General features: G+C 50.6%; 1 protein-coding gene across 1 annotated transcript; it reads left to right on the top strand.

The window, feature by feature from the left end:
- The first annotated feature begins 1,372 nt into the window (after positions 1–1,372).
- Positions 1,373–23,562, top strand: L3MBTL1 (L3MBTL histone methyl-lysine binding protein 1). Its single transcript, XM_084296444.1, has 22 exons — positions 1,373–1,445; positions 1,685–1,847; positions 2,597–2,820; positions 3,633–3,777; positions 3,931–4,069; positions 4,744–4,867; positions 5,502–5,589; positions 7,718–7,809; positions 8,402–8,506; positions 9,417–9,552; positions 10,093–10,193; positions 11,237–11,388; positions 12,520–12,596; positions 13,022–13,107; positions 13,687–13,797; positions 14,090–14,204; positions 14,459–14,558; positions 15,585–15,782; positions 16,119–16,165; positions 17,137–17,294; positions 18,142–18,204; positions 19,168–23,562. Exons 2-22 carry the CDS (start codon positions 1,712–1,714, stop codon positions 19,300–19,302), a joined length of 2,532 nt encoding a protein of 843 aa, XP_084152570.1. The 5' UTR covers positions 1,373–1,445; positions 1,685–1,711; the 3' UTR covers positions 19,303–23,562.
- Positions 23,563–24,660: the final 1,098 nt, after the last annotated feature.

Raw genomic sequence — 24,660 nt, 5'->3', positions numbered from 1 at the left:
CTCAATTCCTTCAGTTCTTCTGATACTTAATAATGTCCTTCTGTCATTGGACCTGGAAGGTATGAAACGTCAGTGGCTTCTGTCAGTTGAATATGAGATATTTCTGATCACAAATCTGACAGCACTGCAAGAGAAAGGTAGAAGTAAATCTCCTAACATGAGTACACCAGCCCACTCTTTAGCCTCTGGTTGTAACACCTTTGTCTGAAGGTATAAAATTCCAGATGTTGCCTTATGTAGCGATATTCTTACTTACTGGACCTTCCGTGAAATGATCCCCCTTCCTACCCGTTCATCTTTTCTTTCAAATTCAAGTTGCATCAGAAGCAACCAAGACATGGCACAGTCCCATAGATTAGACCATAGAGTAGTCTTGCCTCCATCCCATTTCCAAGGGCAGCTGGCTGGTGCTTCAGGGAGGGTGCAGGACACAGGGCAAGTCCAAAATCCTCTGGCCCTGTGCTCTCAGTTTCCAGCAGTCTGGTACATCTAGACCATCATTTTCAATAGGTATGGAGAGATCTTCTGTGAACATATCCAGTGATACTGCTGGTTTTGCTTTAAATTCTGTATTTGTACTGCATTTTTCATTAGGTAAGAGCAGCACTGAAAGCCCTCCCTTGCTGATGCCCTCTGGCCACTGGGTCATAACGCTGTTCTTGTCCCCCCTTTGCAGACAGAGCCTGGTCTGGAGACACTCGTGTGTGGATCCTGTCCTGTCCTCCAGGGCACAGAGGGGCCAGCTGCTGCCCCAGGACATGGGTGAGGTGGTTGGCAGAACAGTGCCTGCTGGCTGGGGCCTGGCCTCTTTTACCCAGGAAAGGGAGTAGGGACCCAGCCCTTGTAGCCAAGTCCAGGTGAGAACCCAGATTACGAGGCAAGGTGCGAGATAACCAGGAGACCCATCTGCAGGCCAGGTCCCATGACTGCCATACAGAGCTGAAGTCAAGCCATGCTCCAGATCAGCAGGGCTGGATACCAGCACTGCTAAAGTGTGGCATGGGCAGAGGCTGTGTTGAAAAGGGGCTTCTGGGCCCATTGGTGGGGGTCCCAGCAGAGCCTGGTCAGGGCCAGTAAGGCACAGCAGTGCTCTCAGGGTTCTCAGATCCCCTCTTGCCTACTCCTTGAAATTCACAGCTAAACAGGTTAAACATCGCTGATCTGTGAGAAATTCAGTTGCATCCAATGAACTTCATGCCTTCCTCCTGATTAAGCCATGTTTTTTGTGAAATTCTCTCTCATAGCCAGTTAGAAGAAAATCAAGAGTCACTGCACAGATGGAGAACTGAAAGATGAACTTCAGGGACCTCTTTCTTTTCCAGGGTAGGGTTAGCCAAATTTCAGTCACAGTCTGCATCTGAGAGGTATAGGACCAGAGTGGAGCCAGGAGCAACCCTTGATTGTGGTGGACCTGCTGTGCTCATACCATCTTATGGTGGTCCCAGGTAAGAAAAACCCTTTGGTGTTTGCAGGCTCTGTGCTGTGATCTCACAACATTTTACTAAGTCATGTTGGTACCAGCTGTGGCTTTCATTCTCTATTCTCATGGGTTCAATTGACCTTTAATACATCTTACAGGAATGTCTTCTGGGAGATGGTGGAAAGGGAGGGACCATCCTCCACTGTCTCTTTCTCACTTCTTTGTGTTTGTACTACCAACTTGATTTTTCTTGCTGGCTTCCAGTGTCTTGGTCTGTGCCCACACAAGGTGATGGACAGCAGAGCAGAGATGGAGGTTGTGAGAAGCACAAAGGGGAATGCTGCTGGGGAGGTCAGTGTCCATGTGGTTACCACTGAGAGCACTGTGCAGAGCACTCACCTGCCAACGACTGCCTTCATCATACCAGGTATGTGAGATTGTTCTGTCTAACAGGTAGTTCCTCAGCTTTCTCACTACACATTGATACCTCTCACACTTCTTGTATGTCTGTGCATATAAGCCTTGGGAGGCAAAGCCATGCTGCTGTTACTGTCTTAGAGATTCTCTGTGGCTATCCCACATCACTGGAATAGTTTGTGGCTGATCAAAATCTCTTAACTTTTGAACTGAAGCCCTGGTCTCTAGGGTTCTGTGCCAGTGCAGTGCAGTGTGCCTGGATGACTGCTCTGTCTAGCCCAGCTGACCAGCATCTTTCAAGAGGATGTGCATTTGGTGAGATTAGGGGTGTGCATTAAAAGCAAATCTCCCAGTTGTTCCTGCTCCTGATGTCTCAGTTCCCACTGTGGAAAGGCCCTGGATTATATAGTGCATTCATTGTGCAATCCGGGAGCTCACTGGCACAATCCTGCCACAGCAGGTGGTAGCATTCTGGTCATGGGTACAGGATGAGGTTAGGCTGAAGTAAGAACCCCTGAATGTGGATAGTGTGGGTGCAGCCTCCTAGTACCATCCATCCCTGGCTATAGATCCCGTTGGGTCCTGCTGCCTGCTTATGAGTACTTTAGACCACAACACTGAGCCCTTGGCAGGAAGATTATGTCCTCTCTGTCATTTTGTGCTGTCTAAGGCCACTGTGGTTCTTTTAAGACTTGTTTGCATCAATGAAGTGTTCCATGTATGTCTCTGGTTGGTTGCTTCTTTTTTTCCCCTTTTAAGCAAATGCCACTACCATCAACCTTCCTGCAAGCACCTTAGAAATCCAGCGATTCCCGAGGGAGCCACAGAGAAGCACAGGGGCTGAGAGGCCAGAGAGGGGAGCAGGGAGTGAACCCGTCACAGCTACTGTCATCCCCCAGATCAGCGGGGTACAGACCTGCAACGCAGTCCGTGTGCTGGAGTGGAAGGATGGGGTGGCCACTTTGCCTGGAAGTAACCTGCGGGTAAGTGTAACTATGGGCCACTACACTTGCCCTCCTCCCCCCTGTGCCAGGCTGGGACCACTGGAATGTGATGTGGGGTCCTGGAAGTACCTGTGGCCCAGCTGGAGAATCCCTCAGCTGTTACCATTCTGCAAGGCTGCTTGTGCCCCATCCCTACAGGAACCTTGCACTGTGTTGTGAGCTTAGTGAAGAGCACGTGCATGGTGTGTGTGGGGCTGCAGCAGACCTGCCCTGTGTGGGGAGGCAGAAGGATGCCCCTACTTGCTGGGCAGGGCATTTTTGCTTTCCAAGCTGTGCTGTGGCGTTGGCTCTCAACCAACTCCTGCAGTCATCCTGGAAACAGCAGCCTGGCACTCATCAGACAGCAGGTACCTGTAAGTGTGCTGAGACTACTGAGTAGCATGAAGGAGCTTGCACAAAGTGGATGGACTTCTCAGCTTCTATTCAGCCCCAGAGCACTACATCATGCTTGCCTGATTAGTGGTACAAACAGGTGCTGATTGCACCCAAGTGCAGACAAGGCAGAGGAGGGCTAGGACTAGAGCTGCTCCTATGTTCTTTCCCTCCTTGAGCCATGTATTGTCCTGCAGTGCACCAGCCTGGCAGGCTCAGCTGCAGGAGCAGCAGCACAGGTGACTTCAGAGCTGTGCTCACCCCCATCACTGGAAGAGATGTCCTCTTTTTGGATACACTAATCACCAAACCATGTCCCTGTCATTCTCAGAATTCCCATACACTGACTAGCTTTCAAGTTATGTTTCTATCCTCATTGTTAACATTTTTCCTTCTGTTTTTTTGGTTCAATGTCATAGTTTCAAATAAATGAGTATGGGACACTGAAGGTGGTGAGTGCTGATAAGATGCCTCCATTGGAAGCTATAAAGGAGGGCCACACAGAGAAAGATGGGGACTCAGAGGTGGCACCAACTAGCAGGGACAATCCTACTCCTGCTCAGGGTAAGGGCACCACTGTGGTACTTCCGGTGTGGGTAACATCACTCTGTAGGTGCTGTCTGGCTTAGGACATAAGCAAGGCAAATATTTCTTGCTTCCTGCTCTCCTTTCTTTGCTGCTCCCTGGCCCTCACTACTCCTCTTCTCTCCAACTCAGATGTGTCAGAACAGCCCAAGCTGCCAACACCAGAAAGCATGTGCCACTGTGACACATGTGGCCGGAGACACGTGTCAGATGGAGTCCGGGAAGGCAGGGGATTCTGCAGTGAGCACTGTCACCAGCAGTTCAAAGAAAGGTAAAGGAAGGGGAGTTTGCTCCGTGCAGAGCCAAATCCATCTGTCTGCCCTTCTTCCCTGGTCTGTATGCTCCAGCAAGAGATGCAAGTGCATCTGTCTCTGGCACGTGCTGGGGACCTCACTTGTTTCCCTCTTTTCTGTAGGCAGGGTACCCTGGGTACAATGTGGGGTAGATGAAAGCTTGTTCCAGGAGGCAACAGGAGGTGCAAGAAGACAGGTTTTCTCATGCCCAGTTTGTGGCCTCACAAATTGTGCGTGTCTGTGGGGCAAGACTGCTATGGGAGGCTGCTGCATTGGGCAGCAATGGGAAGTGTGGGTCACAAGGGCATTTCCAGCCCCTCTGCTTACTGACATGTGGCTCCCAGGACTTGTTTTCTAACATCTGTTTGACTGATGTAGGTTAGAGCCCTGCTACAAAACCAGATCACTTTTGATGCATTGCTTAGTTCAGGTTTCTGACACAGTGCATGAGGGTGGTTCTTGTTTGTATCCTGGTTCTAGCCTCTTGCCAACTTTATCACTAGGAGGAGTGTGTACATTAGTCAGGAGGGATGGGAGGTATGTGAGAAGGAAGTGGGATGACAGTGATTCTCCAGCAATGACTCCCTTAGCAACATCCCAGTCACTGCCACGTATCGTGCCACAGTGGTTTGCTTTTCTTTCCTCTGCACAGGTCTGTCATTGTGGAAAACTCTGCCAGCAGCACCAACACCACTGAAATCCTCAAGCCTGTTAAGAAAAGAAAGAGGAAGGACTACCAGAGCCCTTCAGAGGAAGAATATGAATCTGAGCAAATGGTACGAAGTGAGCAGGAAGAGCATATATATGCCCATGCCAATGTCAAGAGTGGCTCCTGGGCCACCTTTGTATGCCCTGTTGATATGTGTAGCTCTCATTGGTGCTTTTCAGTGCCATGTCAGCTCTATGTTGAAGGGGTAGCCAGAAGCTGTTAATGCCCAAAATACTTGAATGTGTGGAGCATCATAGCTTCTAGACACTTGGCTGCTGAGTACCTCAGATTGTGCAGCGTTGAACACATCCTGATTGGGCTGTAGGTACTGAATGCTCTCAGCTATTCTCTTGAGTCTAAGCCACTCAAAAGTAAAAGTGTTGAAGAGAGCACCTACCTATATGTGTGATATATGTCCTGGGGAAGGGAGAGCAACTCTGACAAGGCAAAGAAGCTCTCCTTGCCAGCCCGGACTGTAGCTGATCCATACCAAGTGTGATTGCTACCACACGGTACCAATATTTCCCCATCGGGTTCCATTCATCAGATCCTGTTAGCTTCCCATTTCTGGGCCAAGTACCAGTCAAATCTTAGACGTTGTTGAAGGCCCATTATGGCCCTTGGTGCTGGCATGAGTGTACAACATGTTGCACAAACCTCTGCTCCAGATCTCCAGCACTTTTTTCTGCCCTTGTGTCTAGGAGGAAAAGCAAGAAGAGACGAAGAACTCTGTGGGAGACTCTGCCATCAGCAATCCAGAGGCTGACACATGGAATGGGAGCCAGCACGGTACGGAGGGGCCAGGTGGCGGTGGGGTGAGCGGTCTTCTGGCACATCTGCGTGGCTGGGAGTGGAGCTGCGTGGCAGAGGCTGAGGGGTTCTGCTGTGGTCCTGTGGGGCTGGGCCTTCATTGTAATGCTGCAGCAGAGTCAAGCACACAGTTCCATACGCTGGTACATATTCCCGAAGGCTTGTAAACTTCTCTGCTTGCTTGATCCTGCTCTCTCTGTCTCTTGCCCTTTCTCTCCTTTCCTCCTTTTCTCCTCATGGGACGGGCGCACCCTTACAGCTATGGCTGTCTTCTTCAGGAGCTGTGCCGTACTGTAGAGTGCTTTCTGGTCCTTCCCTTTGGGAATCTACCCTCCCTTGTGGATGCTGTGCTCTGAGAGGTGCTGTCCTGAGCAGTAATGTGACTCTGTGCCGTGTTGGGCTTTCCCTTTGGATGGTCTCACAGGGAACTTCTCTCTTGTGATCAGGAGCTCACAAGTTTGGGAGCTGCTCCTGTAGGTCTGGTGCCTCTGGAACCGAGTGATCTGGGGTTGTCTCATCTCACAGGGATCTATTCCTGGACCAAATCAGAGGAAAACTCAAATACAGAGCTGTTAGCAATGAGGGAAGTTAGACAAGCTGAAAGATGCAGTGTTGCTTTTTTTTTTTTTTCCCTAGAGTGTGATGGGGATGAAAAAGGAAAACTTGAAAAAGTACTGGAAGTAAACATTTATGGATTTTTTTTTTTTTTGAGTAGTGAAAGGTCATAGTTAAAGTAATCTTATAATGAAACTGTTCCAGCTTCATACTCCCCTCCATACTTCCCTGATTTTACTATGAGTTAAACACTATTGAAAAGAGGGGTCATATTTGCTTGCCAGGTCCTTTTCTCTACAGTATGAGCTCTGAACATGTAATCTTCCCTGCTGCTTACAAGTAAGCAGTGCTGAACCGTGTTACTTTCAACATTTTATTTTCTCCTATTTTAGAAGTACATCAGTAGACAAACTACACACCTGGATACTTCTGTGCAACAGAATAGGTGTACACTGTCTCTGGTTGTATTCATCGTTCCCCAGAAGCATAGAATTTGTACTTAGGGATTCCCTGAACATATTTTGCTGCTTTTTTCTGTCATAAACAGTAATAAGGGTATTTGTCTTAATAATTAAATGAAATATCTGTGTTAGTAACCTTGCTCATCGAAGCTCTTCTTTAATTTTGTCTGCAAGTTCCCATTTTTTCTGTCTCCACTGCCTCTAAGCCCAAGGGAGGAAGGAATAGGTCTGTCTTTCTCCTGCATTTCTGGCCTGTCCTACAGAAGACAGTCTGCCAAGGCTGACCTGCAAATGTGAGTTACTTAGTGCTGGACTAAGGACTGCACTCCTGGAGTCCGTTCAGGTGCTTTGAAGCAGGGAGAAAAAATAGATAGAGGGCAAGAAACTTGGGTTGTATCTTCTGTGCCTCGGACAAGGTGTTTGTGGACTTGCTCAAGGGGCTGACAGCATGAAGGGTCACCTCCCCGCCTACAAAGAGACAATGCCGTCTTCTTTAAATGAGTGTTATAAGGATAAATGCATCTCTACGGCATCAGAGTGGTCCTGGTATGCTGAGGGAGACTCAGCTGAATGTCTCAGAGCAGGGGATAGCAGAGCTGGTGCCTCCGGAGTGGAAGTGGGAGGTGAACCTGCTGCTGGTTTGATGTCTGGGAGCTCCTTGTATTCCCAGACCTCTAGATGAATTGTGCTGGCTGTCCCAAATCTGTCAGCTCTGTGGCCATTTTGGATGTACTGGCTGGAGAACTGGTTGCAGAGGTATCCTGATGTTTTTGCACAAGATGGCTTGTTCTTCAGGGGCCTTGCATGCCTTCCTAGAGTGTTGTACAGTGACGAAAGACATTTTGGTCACAGAGACCTGTGAGAGAGAGAGAACTGTTGTCTCTGTCCATTTTTGGACAGCTGGCTAGGTTTGTTGGAGAATGGGCTCTGGTAGGACAGTGCTCGGCTCTGCAGGGATGCAGGACTGTGTGTGAGAGCGGGATGTGGCCTCAGCAGGACCCATGCGCTCACCTGCCCCGAGGCAGGCAGGGACTGAGGCTGGAGCGGACCCTCAGCAGCGCCTCTTGTGTGTGCGTTTGTGCTGCGCTCAGGTGCCAGCGAGGAGAAGAAAGAAGGCTGGTCTTGGGCGTCGTACCTGGAGGAGCAGAAAGCTGTCGCTGCCCCTTTAGATCTCTTCCAGGATGTGAGTTGGGTTTTTCCTGTCTTTTTCCCCTCTTTGGTCTTCTCTTTTCTTTCCCCCTTTTTTTTTTCCCATCCCTCCTCTTTCTCCTCTCTTCCTTGCTTCCCTGTTTTGTGGGGCTTTGAGGGATAAGCAAGCACACCCATCTTCACCTGAAGGTGACCAGTCAGCCTCCAGTTTTGATTTGCCCCAAGTCCCACTCCCCATCAGGATGCTGTCCCCCATCCCAAGCACCCCATGGTCTGCCTGTGGTTCTGGCAGGTTGGTGGATCCCTTCCAGTCCTTCCTGAAGTCCAGGCCTGGGCTCTCCTGAGGCCATGCTGGGTGCTGCACCCCTGCTCCCCAGGGTGCAAGAAGAGCCCAAGCCCTGTACCCCACTCCCTGTCAGCCCTGGGACAACCTGCCCTGCCAGCAGCAAGACACAAATCTGCAAGGAGGTGGAAGAAGGTGTTTTTCTGTGTAAAAGGAACTTCAATTTAGCTGACAACATAACCTGTTGCTCACAGTCTCCTGGGCCCAGCAGCTCCCGTAGCTTGGTTCTAGACTCATGTACATCTGTCATTTTTTTACACTGTAGCTTAATTTTTGTTTCCAGTACCAAGTAGCTTCCCAGCACAAGAATGGCTTTAAAGTGGGGATGAAGCTGGAGGGAATCGACCCACAACACCCATCCATGTACTTTATCCTGACAGTGGCTGAGGTAAGGCACTTTTGGTTTCCTCCATCCCCCAGTCCCTCCACAGGCTCCTCATGCCTGCCCAGCAGGAGGCTCTACAGCAGAGGCAGTCCCTTGGGACTGCTGGTGGAGGGCCCTCGCCTGCATGCTGCTGCCAGCACCACATGAGATGAGCTGATACTCCAGCACCTCAGTCATGTTTCCTTCTAGTTTGTATGGGCAGGAGACAGTACAGTGGAGCAGCTGCCATACCCCAGCCTCATTAATCTCTCCACCACCCTGACACAGCAGAGCAATGGGGGAAGAAATGGTGGTGATGGCAACAGTGTTTTACTTTTGAGTTGATGCCAATCAGACAGGTCTGAGCCCTGGAGATGAAAGATGTGAAGGTGCCTCATTGCCCTTTCTTGTGTCCATGGAGGCCCTCTGTCTCCAGAGCTCTCCATGTGGCCTCATGGCATGCCCCCAAAACAGCCTTGCGTTGCAATGCTCCTCGGGCCCATAGGCAGCTAGGGAGATGAGCCAATGTTCTTGTTGCTAGAGATTTCACAAAATCAACATGGTGTTTAGCTAAAACCTCTGTGTGAGCACCTTCCCAGGTGCAGAAAAGAGAATCTTTGCACATGCTGGATCCATCAGATGCAGTGAATACAAAAGTGACCCACCATGGCATCTTAAGTACCAGCCTGAACCCTTCTGCTTAGAGATGGCTTGTGGAGGCCTTGCACTTGCCTTGCTTCATGTCAGACACCTCTTGGGACTGGCATGTGCCTCCTGATTTGTGCATTGGCATTTGATTGTGGCTCTTAAGTGCATAGCTTTCTTAAGTGCTATGCTGAAATGGTGTGTGGGAGGAGTGGTGTGTGGCACACCCAACCAGAGACAGCAGTAGGTTTCCATGGTCCTTTCCTTCTCCTGCTCTCCCTGTGGGTAGGTGTGTGGTTACCGGATGCGCCTCCACTTTGATGGCTACTCTGAGTGTCATGATTTCTGGCTGAATGCTGACTCCCCTGACATCCACCCTGCAGGCTGGTTTGAGGAGACAGGACATAAACTCCAGCCTCCAAAAGGTAAGGAGTTGGAGAGTCTCAGCAGGCCCTGTTGAAGGAGGGGGGTGAATAATAGGTCCCCAGTCAAAGAGTCAGAAATGGGGACAGGGTGGCTCCATGGGTCCCAAGAGGGATGATACTATGCTGGGGGTTGCCCCATGACACCTCTTCAGGTACCTATCATGACTAAACTTCTCTGCTCATTCCCATTCTGGGTCAAAAACTCATTACCCTGGATGTCCCAGTGCCAGGCCGGAGCCTGGTGGCTGTGCTGCCCTGACCTGGGTACGGTGCACCCTGGGGCAGGTAGGACCAGTGCTCTCCGGGGAGGAGCTGAGCTCTGTTTCTCCACTCCATTACTAACATTTCATAGCAATTAGAAATCATCTATTGCCTTAAACCATGGGCTGTGGGCAATCAAGGGCTGTTCAAAACCCCATCCACCTGCAGCTGGGCATGCTTGGCAGGGTGAAGGCTGGATGTATTAGTATGGCTGAGCTCAGCCACGTGGCCTTCTTTCTGTCTTCCTGTGAACTTGCTGCTCTCATTTCTCTTCATGAGGGGTTTTAGGTTATAAGGAGGAAGAATTCAGCTGGACAAACTACCTGAAGATAACAAAGTCTCAAGCAGCTCCTAAGCAACTCTTCGTGATCCGAAATACCGTGAGTGGCAGCTTCTCGTTCCTGCCAGAACCTTCAGGTTCCCCTCTGACCGAGTGCTGGGCTTTTCTCTGTCCACCCCACACTTCTCAAACCCACAGTGCAGAGGGCCAGGAGAGTGCACTGCTTGCATTGCTTATCGAGATGTGGCATGCTTTGCTGCTGAGGATCTGTAACTTGGACACTAGTTTGGTGTGCCCAGAATTGGAGCTGATCTGATTCGCTGTTTCATCTAGGTCAATCTCATGGACAGTTACATCTGTCACAAAGGTATTGGTTTGGGCCAATGAGAGCCATTACTCTCAACAGTTATTTTGCCAAAGAAAACCAAAACAAAAACAGTTAATGTTCCATAAGTATAATTCTTTTGCCACTGTTTTCTGTCTTCATTATCTCTGTCTCTACCTTTTTTTCATATGGCAGCCTGGGTAAGGGAAGTGAGAGTACAGTGGAATGCAAAATCCTGATGGTTTCTTTGTCAGCTGCAGAGGAAACAGCCTCCTGATAAATCAGTCTGTTCAAGTTATTTACTGTGTCTAAATCCTCCTCCTTGACCAATGGGTTCCTTGGAAGGTGGGGATATATTTGCTGCAACAATCCCACTAGCATGCATGATAGTGTTTTGCACAGGTTTTGGATCCAAGTATTAAAGGTAAGGTAGGATGCAGGGCACTGTCCCACCTCTTTCTGCAAAGCCTAGGGCATTAGTAACTGCTACCACTGGGGGAGCATGACTACAAATGTAATGCTAAATCTGAATCAGTGTAAGTTGGAGGCTGCTTTTCTCTTTGTTTATAGGAGATCCTGGGGGTCTGAAGACCTTTTTCCTCTTTATTTTTATCACCAGGCTGAGTTACTTACCCTCTGCCTGTTTTCTTGTGTGCCCAGGAGGGCACTGCTCTTCTGGGACCTTGAGTGGTCCTGGGCCTTCCTGGAAGCCAGAGATCTGGTTTGGGGCATGTGCCCTTTTGCAGTGGGCAAGGTAAGCAGTAACAAGTGCGCTGCAATCTAGGTTGTGAAAGAAACCTGCCCCTCTCTCCTCCCAGCACGAGGCTCCTCCAGGCTTTGAGGTGGGCATGAAGCTTGAGGCTGTGGACCGCATGAATCCTTCCCTGATCTGTGTTGCCACAGTGACTGATGTGGTGGACAATCGCTTTTTGGTGCACTTTGACAACTGGGATGATACTTACGACTACTGGTAAGTGCACAGAGGCTTCTGGGGTTCCAGTGCCAGGGAGACACCATGCTGCTGCTTCAGCAAGAGGGATGAGGTGCTCTAGAAAGCATATGTTGATACCACAAGCATGCTGCTGCTGACAGACTACCAGTGACCTAGTTAGAATCATAGAATCATGTAGTTTGGAAAAGACCTTTAAGATCATCAAGTTCACCCATCAACCTGACCTACCTAGCCCTGTCACTAAACCATGTCCTGGGATGGGGACTCCATGACTTAACTGGGCAGCCTGTTCGAATGCCCTCTAAACCCCTTCTCCATGAAGAAATTCTTAATATTCAATCTAAACCTCTCCTGGCACAACTTGAGAACATTATGAGACTGTGAGGCAGGGGGTCACCCACCTATGCTGGGGTACAAATTTCACCTATCCAGTGTCACCTTCTGGGCCATTGCCATGGTCTTCTGGTTAACACGGGGATAAGACAGGCCTGATCACAAGCCATGGGCTGATGGATGGGTAATTGTTTGACTTGGTGTGTGTGACTGGGGAGGTGTCCCAGTTGAGGCCAATTAAGGTCAAGTAGCACAAGAAGGGGTGAGAACAGTTCTGCTTCCTGCTTTGTGGCTGAAGCTATCTGATATTCTCTCTAACTTTGCAGTACAAGGAGGTGTGAGGCTGCAGCAGTTTCTGTCTGTGACTGCTCCTTGCTCACTGGTGTGGGGCACAAGCAATGTCTGCTGAATGCTATGTCCTCGAGTGTTCTGTGGTGTACTTGAAGCTGTGACCAGGGTGTGAGCCTCCCAGGTTGCCCAGATCCAACTGCTCTGACCTCTGAAAGGCATGGCATATCTCCCTCCCCATGGGATTGCTTTCTCTGGGTAGCTCTGATGCAGGGCTTGCACCCAGGGTGCATTTGTGTCCTGCTCCAGTGAGCTTGTGTACTTCCACAATAGCCCTCTGCTAGGGCCTGGGTCATTCAGTGGTAAGGGTGCTGTACAAAGCCTTCGTTTCTGCAGGGGCTTTTGCTGGTGGTGTAGGTCTTGGCTGTGCTGCTGGCAGGCCTGCTCAGGACCCTGGAAGCCTGCATGGTCTGGCAGTGGTGAGCCAGGTATTTCAGTCCTGTATAAGAGTTCAGGTGTGTCTTCTAGGTGTGACCCCAGCAGTCCATACATCCACCCGGTCGGATGGTGTCAGGAGCATGGCAAACCCCTCACACCTCCTCAAGGTGAGCTGATGGCTGGGGAATGCAGACTTCACTGGTGCATCATCTCAGAGATGGGCCTTCTAGGGTGGGACAGAGTGCCTGGGGGCTCAAACCCTGTGGTCTGTGCTTGCCTGCAGGCCCGGGCAGTTTCCTTCAGCAAAGTCACAGCTGAGGTTCTTGTACGTGTGTTCAGGTACAGCATGGTGTTTGTGTCGGGCCACAAGGAGAGGGCAGGAAGAGACAAGCTATATATGCAGGCCCAAATGTTTCTGCTTCCCTTCATCCTGGGTTTTATGGTCCACGAGGAAATAGTAGCACAGCTCAATGTCTCTCAGATTCCCACATGCCTGACACAGGCTTGGTTGGTCCTTCGAGGCAGTAGTACATTCTGGGATACTTGATGTCTTCTAGTTTGTGTCTCACCTTCTGTATCTTCCCCTTTCTAGATTATCCTGACCCTGACAACTTCATCTGGGAAAAGTACTTAAAAGAAACTGGAGCATCTGCTGTTCCAGCTTGGGCCTTTAAAGTGGTGAGTACCACATTGTCTGCTCCATTGTGCCTGGGCAGGAATTCAGGTTTTCTCCATTGTCAGGTCTTCACTTTTATGAAAAGTAAAATGATATTTAGTATTCTCCTGCCACAGGCCTGGGATCTGGATATACAGTCTAAGTTCAGAAGTCAGAGCTATCCTGGGCAAATAGTTCAAAACTGAGAAAAATGGGAAATACGACCATCACCCTTGCTAGACAGAAGCTCTGTGGTAGGAAATCATTTGAGGTTGCTTGATAGTTGTCTCCAATTGCTGCAACAGCAGATGTATCCAGCCAAGTGCAGCTGTGCTATAAATGCCCCAAATGTGTCTCTTGAAGGCCTTCTTCCCTGGGGCAAAGATTTCCCATCTTGTTAAAAACACAGCTCAGATCACAGAGGGCTGTCCTCACTCTCTCCTCGTGTTCACCATGAGTGGCTCTTACCTGGACAGAACAAGGGACAGGGCTAGGAGCTAGGCTTTAGGAACACATTTGCTGCTGGGACACCAAATCAGCCTCTGAGAGTCATGTGAACCTGGAGCATGGAACCTGCTGACCTGGGCTTTTCTTTGTCCCAGCGCCCACCCCATGGCTTCCTGGTCAATATGAAGCTGGAGGCAGTGGACAGAAGAACTCCTTCCTTCATCCGAGTGGCTAGTGTGGAGGATGTGGAAGATCATAGGATAAAGGTGGGTTCTGGAGACTCAATGTCTGAGTCTCAAGTGCCTGTGTCCAGGCACTGTGCTGGCTTGCTCCTGCCCTTCCCCACCCACTGCCAGCTACAATGGCAATTTGTATAGAGGTCTGTGGAAGCACGCAGTGTGTAAGATGGCAGGTCCCAGTGCCTGGTTCCAGGAGCGGAGCAGTCTTGTGTTGCAGTTCAGCTTTGCTCTGCTTCTTGCTGTCAGCTTGGAAGGCTCCAGAGCTCCTCAGAGAGGTGCCCTGAAGTTTGAAGGGTGACCTCTCTACTTATCTCCCCAGATCCATTTTGACGGCTGGAGCCATGTGTATGATTTCTGGATTGATGCAGATCATCCGGACATCCACCCCATAGGCTGGTGCTCAAAAACTGGGCACCCACTGCAGCCTCCTCTTAGTAAGTTCTGGGTCTGGGCATCCCCTCATACAAGGGCCCAAGTGTGCCAGATCCCCACTGTCACCATCACCTGTCCATATGCAGAAAAGGGAGGGTGCAGCCGTGGTGCTAGCCAAGGGTGGGCAGGGAGGAAGGGCTATTACTGCAGGGTTGGGAAAATCCTTCCTGTGTGGCACAGGCAGGGAGCCCAGATCCCTGGCTCTGCCTGGGGTTATGGCCACAACAGTGTGTTCCCTGTTCTCCTTCTGGTCTAGGGCCAAAGGAACCAGCCTCCTCTTCCCATGGGGGCTGCCCAACCCTGGGCTGCAAGAACATGCCTCATACCAAGAGCTCCAAATACAGCTTTCACCACAGGTGAGCTCCCCAGCTCAGCTCAGAGGGGCAGGGCTCCCATGCCAGCCCTGTGCCTGGGCCTTCCTCTGCTCCCCTGCACCCACGCACCCCTGCAACTGTCAGCAACCAGCCCCTGCACCCAGCCCATGCTTGGCTCTGCCTCCAGCTTGGAGCCAGCTCTTGCTTTCTCTGGGCCAAGCCTGTGAGACAGTCAGGAGCCCGCTACCAGGGGAACTCCTGACTAACTGGTGCGTCCCCACCTGTGCATGCCCTGTGTCCCCCTATAGCTCCTGGGGACATTTTTCATGCCCATCTGCCAAGGGGTCATATAGGCCTTGTAGGGGACAGCCCCTACATACTTTTAAGACACTGTTCATGGATGGATGAACATTGATGGATGAACATGGCTTTGAGGATGATATTCCTCCCAGCCCTCACGGATATCCTTTCTCTGTGAGGTTGTAAGCTGGGAAGTACTGAGAGGGGACGTTGCATATCCCTCAGGGCTTTGTCAGTTGCTTGCATGACCCTTTTTAGGGGAAATTGGGACTGATGTAATGCTGATCCCAGCATGGCAGGCTGGCATCAGAGCAGAGGAGTGACTACAGCAGAGAGTACTTGAGGATTAGAGAGGCAGATCTGGCTCCTGAGGGTTTCTCTACTGTCCACAGTCATAACACATGCTTTGTCCTTACTCTGAGGCTAGTCTGGATGCCTGTGGGGGCAAGGAAGGGAGGATGGAAAATCTTATAAACCCCACTGACCTACTTGATTAGCATTCTGGTGACTTGTACAGGGTGGCTGTGATGGCAGCAGAGCTGTTAGGACAGGTGTTTGTACCTGGAGGAGCTAGGTTTGCCCTCCCTGTGAGCCAGTGCACATCGCACCCTAGACTAGGGAATTTGTTCAGCAAGTCTGTACTACACTTGTCTGTACGGCCTGGACTATGGCTTCCTGCGGCTGAGGGTGGAAGTGTGGCCCTACCACCAGGTGGCTTCACCCCTGCCCTGCCCCATGCCCACTCTTGCCTCCCTGTCTGCTCCCTAGGAAGTGCCCCACACCAGGCTGTGATGGGTCAGGACATGTGACTGGAAGATTCACAGCCCACTACTGCCTCTCAGGGTGCCCACTGGCAGAGAAGAACCAGGGCAGACTCAAGGCAGACTTGTCTGACACTGAGGCCTCAGCTCGCAAGAGGAACCTGATGGGCTTCCCTCAGCGGAAGAAATCCCGGCACCACGGGAGGTAGGGCCACGCCTGGCAAGCCCTATGCAGCAGTGCGGGGCACCTGTGCTACACTTGGCATCCCTAGGATGGATGGCTGAGCTGGAGAGGCTCCTTGCCTGTGGGGCAGCATGCTCGTAGACAGCTGGCATTTGTTATTGCAGCTCTCTTGGGTCACCTCAGGCACCTCTCCTCATTTTTTGTAACACATTTTGTGTTACTGGCTGTCAACCCTTTTTACCAGAGTCTGAGAGGTAATCCTTACTCCTACTGCCAAGGCATTGCTCTGTGCAGTGTGGAGAAGGGCACTTGGGCCAGTCCCAACCCAGTTGGAAATCAGTTTTCCTGTCTCTTTAGAGGGCGACCTCCAAAGTACCGGAAGATCCAGCAGGAAGACTTCCAAAGTAAGTGTGTTCCTCTGCCACTGTGTCTTCTCAGAGCAAAAGTGAGACTAGGGGAGACAAGGTGGTGGCTAGCAGAGGCAGGTCTCTCCTTGGCTCACTCAGTCAGACCTTGCAGAGGTCAGCACAAAGCTGAGAGGCTGTGTAGAGCTCATGATTTCAAAGCCAACCATCTGAGAAGGGATGTCCATGCCTCTTACCAGAGTTCTGCTGGGTACCTTGTCACTTCTCTTGATTTATATCTGTGAATCTTTGCGTGCTATAGGATAGGGAATTAGGACCCTCTCTCTGTGGCAGTGCATTTTTCTCGGCACTTTGTCTTATCCAGACCTGTGCCTTCATCCTATGGATGCTGTACCCCAGAACCTCAGTGTGAGGTGCCACATTACTGCTATAGTACAGAAACCGTTGATGAACAACAGTACTTGTTTGGCATTTAGTTCTGATGATCAACGTAAGACGGTAAATGGCTCTCAGGTGGAAAGTTACTTCTTCTAGCCAGTATCAGCTTTACCATGGGCTGGCCTGGTGTTTACCCTAGTACTGGGATTGAATGAAGATCTCTTCTTGGAAGTTGTCATTGGTTCACTGGAGCAGAGACAAGGGCTTATAGCTTTGTTAAAAACCTGAAATTGTCTGAATGACAAGGGGTGGCATTCTGGTGTGAAATTTAGCTTGGAAATTTAGTACAGTACAGAAAACAGAGTGAAAGTGGTGAGAACAAGGCAAAGTCAAGCTGCTTGTTGCTGAACTTCTTCCCTTACCATCCGCAATCCCACCAAACTGAAGCCTTTGATGCATTACTCTCCTGTTAATTCAAGGGACAACCACTAGCTCTTGATAACTTGGACCCGTGAGACCATCTTCTCCTAGCCCCAGGCCTGTCCCTGAACAGTCCTCTCCAAGGCTTGTAGAATGGGATGGGATGTTCTCATTGCTTTTCCTTGTGTCACACCTTGCATTTTTATTGCCAGCTATTTCTTCAGACAGTATGCACCAGTCGCTCTTCATGTCTGCCCTGTCTGCCCATCCTGACCGCTCTCTGTCACTCTGCTGGGAACAGCATTGCAAACTCCTGCCAGGGGTGGCTGGCATCACAGCAACCACAGTGGCCAAGTGGACCATCGATGAGGTAAGGCAGTTTTGGAGGTTGTGTGCTGGTTTCTAAACCACTGGCATGACTGGGAGCACTCCAGATGGCTGTGCAGTGCCATGGTACATGTTACCAGGCACAGAAGGGCTTTAGTGGCCTCTTCCCTAGGCTATCAAGACAGTGCCCCTTGTGGCATACAGTGTGGACAGCTGCCAGTCACCTGCCCTTAAGGCAGCTGCTGGGAGTACATGTACAACTACCAGATTCTAGCTTGACTTGAATGTGACATTAGCAGGGCAGGCAGGTGAAGGTAAGCAGCAGTCTCTTCGTTTAGCATGATGCAGTTTTACAAAGAAGTCAGTTTCATCTTTTCTAAGTAAAACAGCAACAATGCAAAACTGTAGACTGCAAATAAGGAGTCACTTTCCTGTGTCTCCTCTGAAGAAATCTTTACATCTGATTCTTCCTTGTCACCTTCATTCACTTTCTTTGGCATCTGTAACAGCTGTTCTTGAGGCCTGTGTAGCTGGCCTCTGGCATTGGAGAGGCAGCCCCAGCAGACAGCCCTGCCTTATTTCCATTTTAACCTTCTGTGTGCATCCAGCCCCTCTGCTGGAATCATCTTGCTGTGCTAAAGATGGCTTACTGAAGATAGAACGGCTGTAACGTTTGCTACTCTGGGGTTGGAGAAAGCTGACACCCATGCCTTGGTCCAAGAGCGATCTCTAGGCATGGGAGAGTGCTGCAACTGCAGCACTTTGCCCTAACAAGCACGTTACCTTGCAGGAGCCAAAAATGCTTCTATGGAAATGAGGATGTGGGCTTGTAGGGTGTCTGCAGCCAGAAACATTGCTTCCATCTTGACATTTCTCTCTGTTTATTCCAGGTTTTTAGCTTTGTTCAGACTCTGACAGGTTGTGAGGACCAAGCCAAACTCTTCAAGGATGAGGTGAGAAGGGCTGGAGGATGAGTGCAGGCAGCCAATGACAGCTGTTTGCCAACAGGGGAGGGAAGAACTGGCCAGTGCTGTTTCCTTCAGCAGCTCTGCCACTAGATGATTAGAGCATGTCCCCCACCTGGCAGTGATTCCCATGCTGCATTCCAGTGTGTAGCTGTCTGCCTGTGCAGAGGATAACAGGAGGGAGATTCTGACCCCTAACTCCTGCTACCATGTTCTGTGCTGCATGGGTGAGGGATGAACCCTCTGAGGAGGCTGCGATGGGGTAGTAGGGAGCATGGTGCTGCAGTCTTGGTAGCATCATTGCCTCCTGAGGGAAACTGCTTAATCCACATCCATGCATCTTTCCCCTCCTGCATTCTCTCACCAACAAATCAGTTTGGCAACGCTGCTGTCCATCAAGGAGGTTCATGATTTTTAGACCCCTCTGTGGACAGACACACAAAGGGAACGTCTTCTAGCATGTGCTATACACCTAGGGAAGGCTGATCGCAGACACGCTGTGTACAGCAAATGTCCTAGCCTGTTAATATATGGCCCCCGTGCTTTAAGGGTGCTCAGCATGCAAAGCCAAGCTGGGGGCAGCATCTATCCATGCTGGGGCCTGGAGCAGGGAATGGCTTGGTGTTTGCCTGGAGTGGCTTGCCTGTTGGCTGTCCTGTTCCCAAAGCCTGGGCCAGCTCCAACGGGATCGCCTGGGCCAGCCCCTGGATGGGCCTTTCCCTATCCCTGCCCTGATTCCGGGTGCATGAGTTCTGGCTTATCTGGGGCAGTGTGGGAGCACCGTGGGTGGCCTCTGCCTTGCTCCCTGTGAACAGGAATGCTGCTGTGGCAGCCCACCAAGGGCTGTGAATGTAGCTGTGCATGTCCCCAGAGAATAACTGCGCTTTCTGCCTCTGGGAGATCACAGTCTGGATTGTTGGTGAATACCTCTGTCCCTGCTCTCCACTCCAGATGATTGACGGCGAAGCATTCCTCTTGCTGACTCAGACTGACATCGTCAAGATTATGAGTGTTAAGCTGGGCCCAGCACTCAAGATCTACAATGCCATCCTCATGTTCAAGAACGCTGATGACACCTTAAAATGACTTTTCTTTGCCCCGCTGGGACCGTCCTTCAGCACTGGTGCTGCCAAACTGTCTGGCCAGGACAGAGATTCCCCTGACCGCCCGCAGCTTGTCGTGTCCTGCAGCATCTATGCTCTCCCACTGGTCCATCTCCCGTCTTCTCCCTCACTCTCTCTCCACGCTGCCTCTCTGCTCCAGTGCTGGGTACAGGCTGACCACAAGCCTTGGGGGTGGATACACAGGCAGCAGGTGGATGTGGGATTAGCCTGCCGCAGTGCGAATGCTGCCCCAATGTCCTGCTATGACTGCACCTATTCGGGTGTGTTCAGGGATGGCGGAGCAGTGTGGAGGTTGTAGCAGCTGGGCACTGGCACTACAGCTTAAGCCACCGAGATAAGGGTGGCTTAAGAGAGAGAGAGATGAGAGAGTGGTGAGAGAGATTTTTTTTTTCTCAGTGTGTTCCTCTCAGAGGACTTGGATGCTCCCAAGGAGCTTCTGCTCACTTTGCCTTTTCCTATCTGAAATCTTGTGACTTGAGACTAGATGATAACTTTGCTTTGCCCCTTCACCACACTGGGAACCAGCGGCCCATCTTTCCCCCACTGGGAGCAGTGTTTCCTGGCTGCAGCTCTGCCCATGACCAGCATCTGTGTTTTGTTCCTCTTTACTGTAATGCAGTAAATCCATGGGGTCAGGGCTGGGTGGATGCAGAACAAGCTCCATTTCCACTTGCACTTCAGGCTGTCTTCGACAATGTGGCTCTGGGAGAAACAATGTTTGGTTAATTTGTTCCCTCCTGCAGCAATTAAAAAATCCTCTGTGAAGGAGAGTCAGGCCTGCTTTGGCCCACTTGGAGACTTGGTGAACCTGATCTCGTGGGTGGCATCCCTGCCTATGGCAGGGGGTATGGAGTTAGATGATCTTTAAAGGTCCCTTCCAACCCGAGCCGTTCTGTGATTAGGAGCAAGGCCCTTCCTAGAGCTGAGACCACTGCCAAGGGCAAAAAGTATCTGTAGGCTGAATCAGGGCTTGGTTCCTAAAGCATTCCTGACTTCACAGAATCACAGATTTTCTAGGTTGGAAGAGACCTCAAGATCATCGAGTCCAACCTCTGACCTAACACTTGATTGACTTGATCCTGTCAAGCTGCCTTCTCCCCCTTTTTTGCCCTTGAGAGGCCCCCAGGCTTTCCTGTGTGAAGAGCAGAGTCCTCTGCTATCTTATAGATTCCTTCTCTTCGAACCAAAAGAAAGCCAGCAGCTAACTTTTTCCTTCCTTCTGTCCATCCTTCCGTCCTTCTGTCCGTCCTTTTAGTAACATGGCACCTTTCCAACAAGGGTGCAAGCACTTTGGAAATGCCCACGTAACTCTCCCTTGCAATGGAGGAGATTCCTGGTACAGTCAGATATTCCGTGTGTTCCCAGGTACCAGGGATGAGCCCTGTAATACCCACACTGCACTTACTGTACTTTGTTATCCTGTGGGTGCTGCTGGAGCAGTGGTGTGGCAGTGCAGTGCTGGAGGGCAGCTACCCAACCCAAGGGCTCTCCGTAGTGTATAGTGATGTTATCCAAGTCCCACATCCACTTCTTTCTCATTCCCAAAAATGACATGCCATAGCAAAACATTTTTTCCTCTTTTCCAGTGTCCAAAGACAGAGATTAAGGGTCTTGGTAAGTGCCCTAGCAATGTCTCTTGGAGCAGAACTGCCTTGGAAGCCACTGTTACACGTGGGTCAATCTGTTCTAGGATTCCCATGGAAATGTAGCATTTTGACTCTTTGTTACTGAATATTTGGGGTCACATTTGACCTGCTCTTGAAAAGTCTGCTGCTTGTTCTTTATGCAGGACTTGAAACTAGTCCATGTATTTATTTTGTCAATGCTTGGGTTTGAGTTAGCTCTCCCTCTCCTTTCCCTTTTCACTTTCTTTCACCTTTTCAAGCATTGTGGTGTGGCCAGCTGTGGAGAGAGGGTGAGTAGGAAAGAAAAACTGGGTCCCACAGTTACTCCTAGTCACCTTTGATTCACAGAAAATGGTCCTGAAGGTGGTCTCTTCAGCTAATGGGGGAGTGTCTTCCTGGGCCACCGCGTGCTAGGGGCGAGGAGGAGCAGGCCGAGGACCTTCAGCTGTGGGACTCTTCATGCAAGCCCTGCTGAGACATCTCCAGGTGTGATCTGGAATGGTTCCTGCTTGGCTCGTTACTCTTGCATAGGATGTGGTTATTGGGCTTGTAAGGAATCAACTTATGAACATCCTGTTCTCATCTACTCCCTTCCCTTATGCAAAGCCATTCCTCCTGCTGGAGAAGGGACTAAGCACTGTCACTGGGTGCTAGGAGAGGAGTGTCAGATCTGAAACCAGTGTGAATGATGGAACGCCTTGTTTCTCACAGGGCTGCCCTGGGAAGCAGAGGTAGTGGTGAGTTCAGAAGATCCTTGCTGAAGGGGAAGAGGAGCCATAAAGCTTTCAAGACCAGGCACAACCAACGCCATCAGCTCTTGCTCTGTTGCATGTGGTTGAGCCATGCTCTGCCTGGGCAGCAGGCAAACAGGCAGAGGTGTGTGCTCTGTACTGTGCCAGCCTTCAGCATCAGCAGGAAGCTATGCCAATGGCATAATGCCTCACCTGGGCTCTTCTGACCTCCCTCTAAGCAAGCAGCCCCAAACCGGTCTGCAGAGAGGTGCTTTCCCTTGGCAGGTCTGCAGAAGTGCTTTCCCTTGGCTGTGGGGTTTGGTTGCAGAGCTGGATCCCAGCCTCTGTGGGGTCTGAGCTCTGCCCAGGGAGCAGCTGTCAGGAAAACCAGCCCCACTTGAAAGGGGAGGGTCTCTGCTGCACAGACTTGTCTGCTGCTTGAACACCAGTTCTTCAGCCTCTTGGGCTGTCTACTCTCAGCCCTTTGGGTACAAATCTTCTGGGTTGTTTTAGGTGAAAGAGTTATAGGGTTTGTAGATGGTCAAGGGCTATTTGCTGTTAACTCTTATAAGGTTTCCTTTAAAAAGGAAACCAAACCCAAAGTATTGTGTGTACATGTGGATGGGTGTTTGTGGGTACCAGTGTGGAAAATCACAATATCATGTCCTCCACTGTTGGTGTGATGCTGTTTTATTGTGATGGTCTCTGAAGCCATGGCGGTGGCAGACCCCAGCCCAGGGTCTCAGGCAACACATTCTCCATGAGCAGAAGTTGTCTCTGGTCCCAAGAAGGAAGCCAGGAGAAGGAAAGTTCACTTGCACCCCTGGCCTTGCAAGACCTCTGTCTCCACAGAGCATTGACCAGGAGGCCCTCTTCAGGGAGCATCAAGGGCAGCTGTGACCAAGGCAGAAGGACCAAAGTTTCCTTTCCTTTTTGTCCAATGAGACTCCTTGCAGGAACATCCACTGCCCTGTCACTGAGAAGCTGGAGTCAACACAGGGACTGAAGTGGGTCAACACAGGTCTGGGGCCTTCCTGAGAGCTGTGACGACAGCGAAAGCTTCTAAATCAACGAAGGGTTTTTGAAGTCAAATCTATTCGTGAGGCTCCCCACGCCTGTGCTCCCATCATTCCTGTTCCTGCTGGAGCCATGTGGGATGTCCCACCAAACACTGGCCTCAGGCACAAGGCATCTTCTGGGGTAGCTGTTCCACAAGTGGCTCTGGGTGGGTGGGGATGGTTGGATCCTCTTGAGAAGGGATTTTCCTTGTGGAAACGCAGTGTGATGGTGCGAGGCTGAGGTCTCCATTTCTGAGAGCAGCCAGCCTGAAGCTCAGCAAGGAGGGTGGCAGCTTTCTGTCTTGCCAGAGACCAAGTTTGTATGGCTTAGGGCAGCTGCCTCCTGCAGAGGCAGTCGGGGACTCGAGTGCAATGATTGGAGTTGGAGAAGAGGAGGGAGCCTTGAGAGAAACACAACTTGTATGCTTCTGCTCTTCTGTTCTTCTGTTCCTGAGTCCTCAACCTCTTTGTGGTGACCCCTTGGTGCACAGGAGAGGGAAATAGCCAAGCGCTGCAGCACAGCTCTGTCCCTCCGATCCACCCCTTCCTTCTTGGGAGGAGAAAAAGAGGGGTATGTTTTGGAAAGAGCGTGACTATGATGAAGCCTTTTTGCACTTTCATTCATTTTGCACTCGTTTTTATTTTTCAGCATTTTTGATATTTGCACCTCCCCTTTTTGTGTTTTCATAACAAAAATACTTTTGTTGTAGCCAGTGAAGCTATCCCAAACTTTGTGTCCTGAGTACACAGAAGTTTAAAGGTCTTATATATATAAATTTATAACTATATAAAAATAAATTTATATATATAGATCGTGATGTGATGTGTTTTGTCAGTGTTTTAAAATAATAAATGAATGTGAGCAATGGAAGTCAGCACAGCTGGAGACTGCTTATTAAGACACATCCCAGGACTCCCCCACCTCCTGCCATTGGGGCACCCTGGTCCCTGCCCATCCCACGGGAGGCAGCGGAATGGGGAGGGGCTGATTTATTTCTTCAACATAAAGAACCTGAAGGAAAATCCTAGTATCAATCCTAGTGTTACTGGCCCTAGCTGGGAGGACACCAGTTAAAGGGGTCTCTCTGTGCTGAGTGCATGCTGGCCCCTCCACCCCAGGTGGCCTCTCCTTGAGGTCAGGGGGAGTGTGTCCCACCCCGGGGTGGGGGCAGCTGTCGTGGGGTGTGCCTGTGGCCTTGCATGGCCTCAGTCACAACCAGCCCCAGAATGATCAGGACCGCATCTCCCAGGGCCAGGTGTACTGGGTGTAAGCTAAAGGGCACAGGGAGGCACTGGCACTGGGGTCCCAGTGAAAAAAGGGGGGCCTCTGGGAGGAGCCAGGGAGTTCCCAGAGCAAAGGACTCCCAGGGAGGCAACAGGGAACCAAAGAGGACAAAATGGATACACAAGGGGCTCCCAGGGCAAACAGATGTGGACATTGGGACATGCTGGGGAACTCCTGTGCTAAAGAGGGATAAAAAAATGACAGGGAACAAAGGGAACCCCCAAGGGCTCCTATCTACCTCCACTTCCCATGCCCCTGCTTGCTGGGAAATCCTCCTACTCACAATTTCTGACCTGCCATCCAACCCAGTGTGTCCTGGCACTGAGGACGAGGAAGATGCCAGGAACGTGGAGCTGTCCCTCAGCCAGATGCTGCTGGACTGTGCCAAGGTGTATGACTTTGCCACGGATGATATGTGCCTCTATGCTGCCTTATCACATGGACTGGCACAAAGGTGGCCACACTGCCTCCTGGCTGTACAACCCCTACCAGCTCCCAGTCTCTCCAGAAGTAAAACTGAATGCTCTGGATGTGGTGGTTTTACTCAGGTGGGCAGCTGAGCTCCACCACAACTGTTCTCTCATTCCTCAAAGGAAAATGGGATGAAAATACAATGACAAA

The sequence above is a fragment of the Netta rufina genome (assembly GCF_964035555.1).
Source record: "Netta rufina genome assembly, chromosome: 16".
In the NCBI taxonomy this organism is placed as follows: Eukaryota; Metazoa; Chordata; class Aves; order Anseriformes; family Anatidae; genus Netta; species Netta rufina.
The sequence above is the reverse complement of the archived record's forward strand: the minus strand, read 5'-3'. Positions and strand labels throughout refer to the sequence as shown.

Excerpts from the sequence above, each read along its gene's own strand:
- L3MBTL1 (XM_084296444.1), top strand. The coding sequence starts at position 1,712 with ATGGACAGCAGAGCAGAGATGGAGGTTGTGAGAAGCACAAAGGGGAAT. Across the intron at positions 5,590-7,717 it reads ATGGAATGGGAGCCAGCACG|GTGCCAGCGAGGAGAAGAAA; the intron begins GTACGGAGGGGC and ends TGCTGCGCTCAG. Across the intron at positions 12,597-13,021 it reads ACCCCTCACACCTCCTCAAG|ATTATCCTGACCCTGACAAC; the intron begins GTGAGCTGATGG and ends TCCCCTTTCTAG.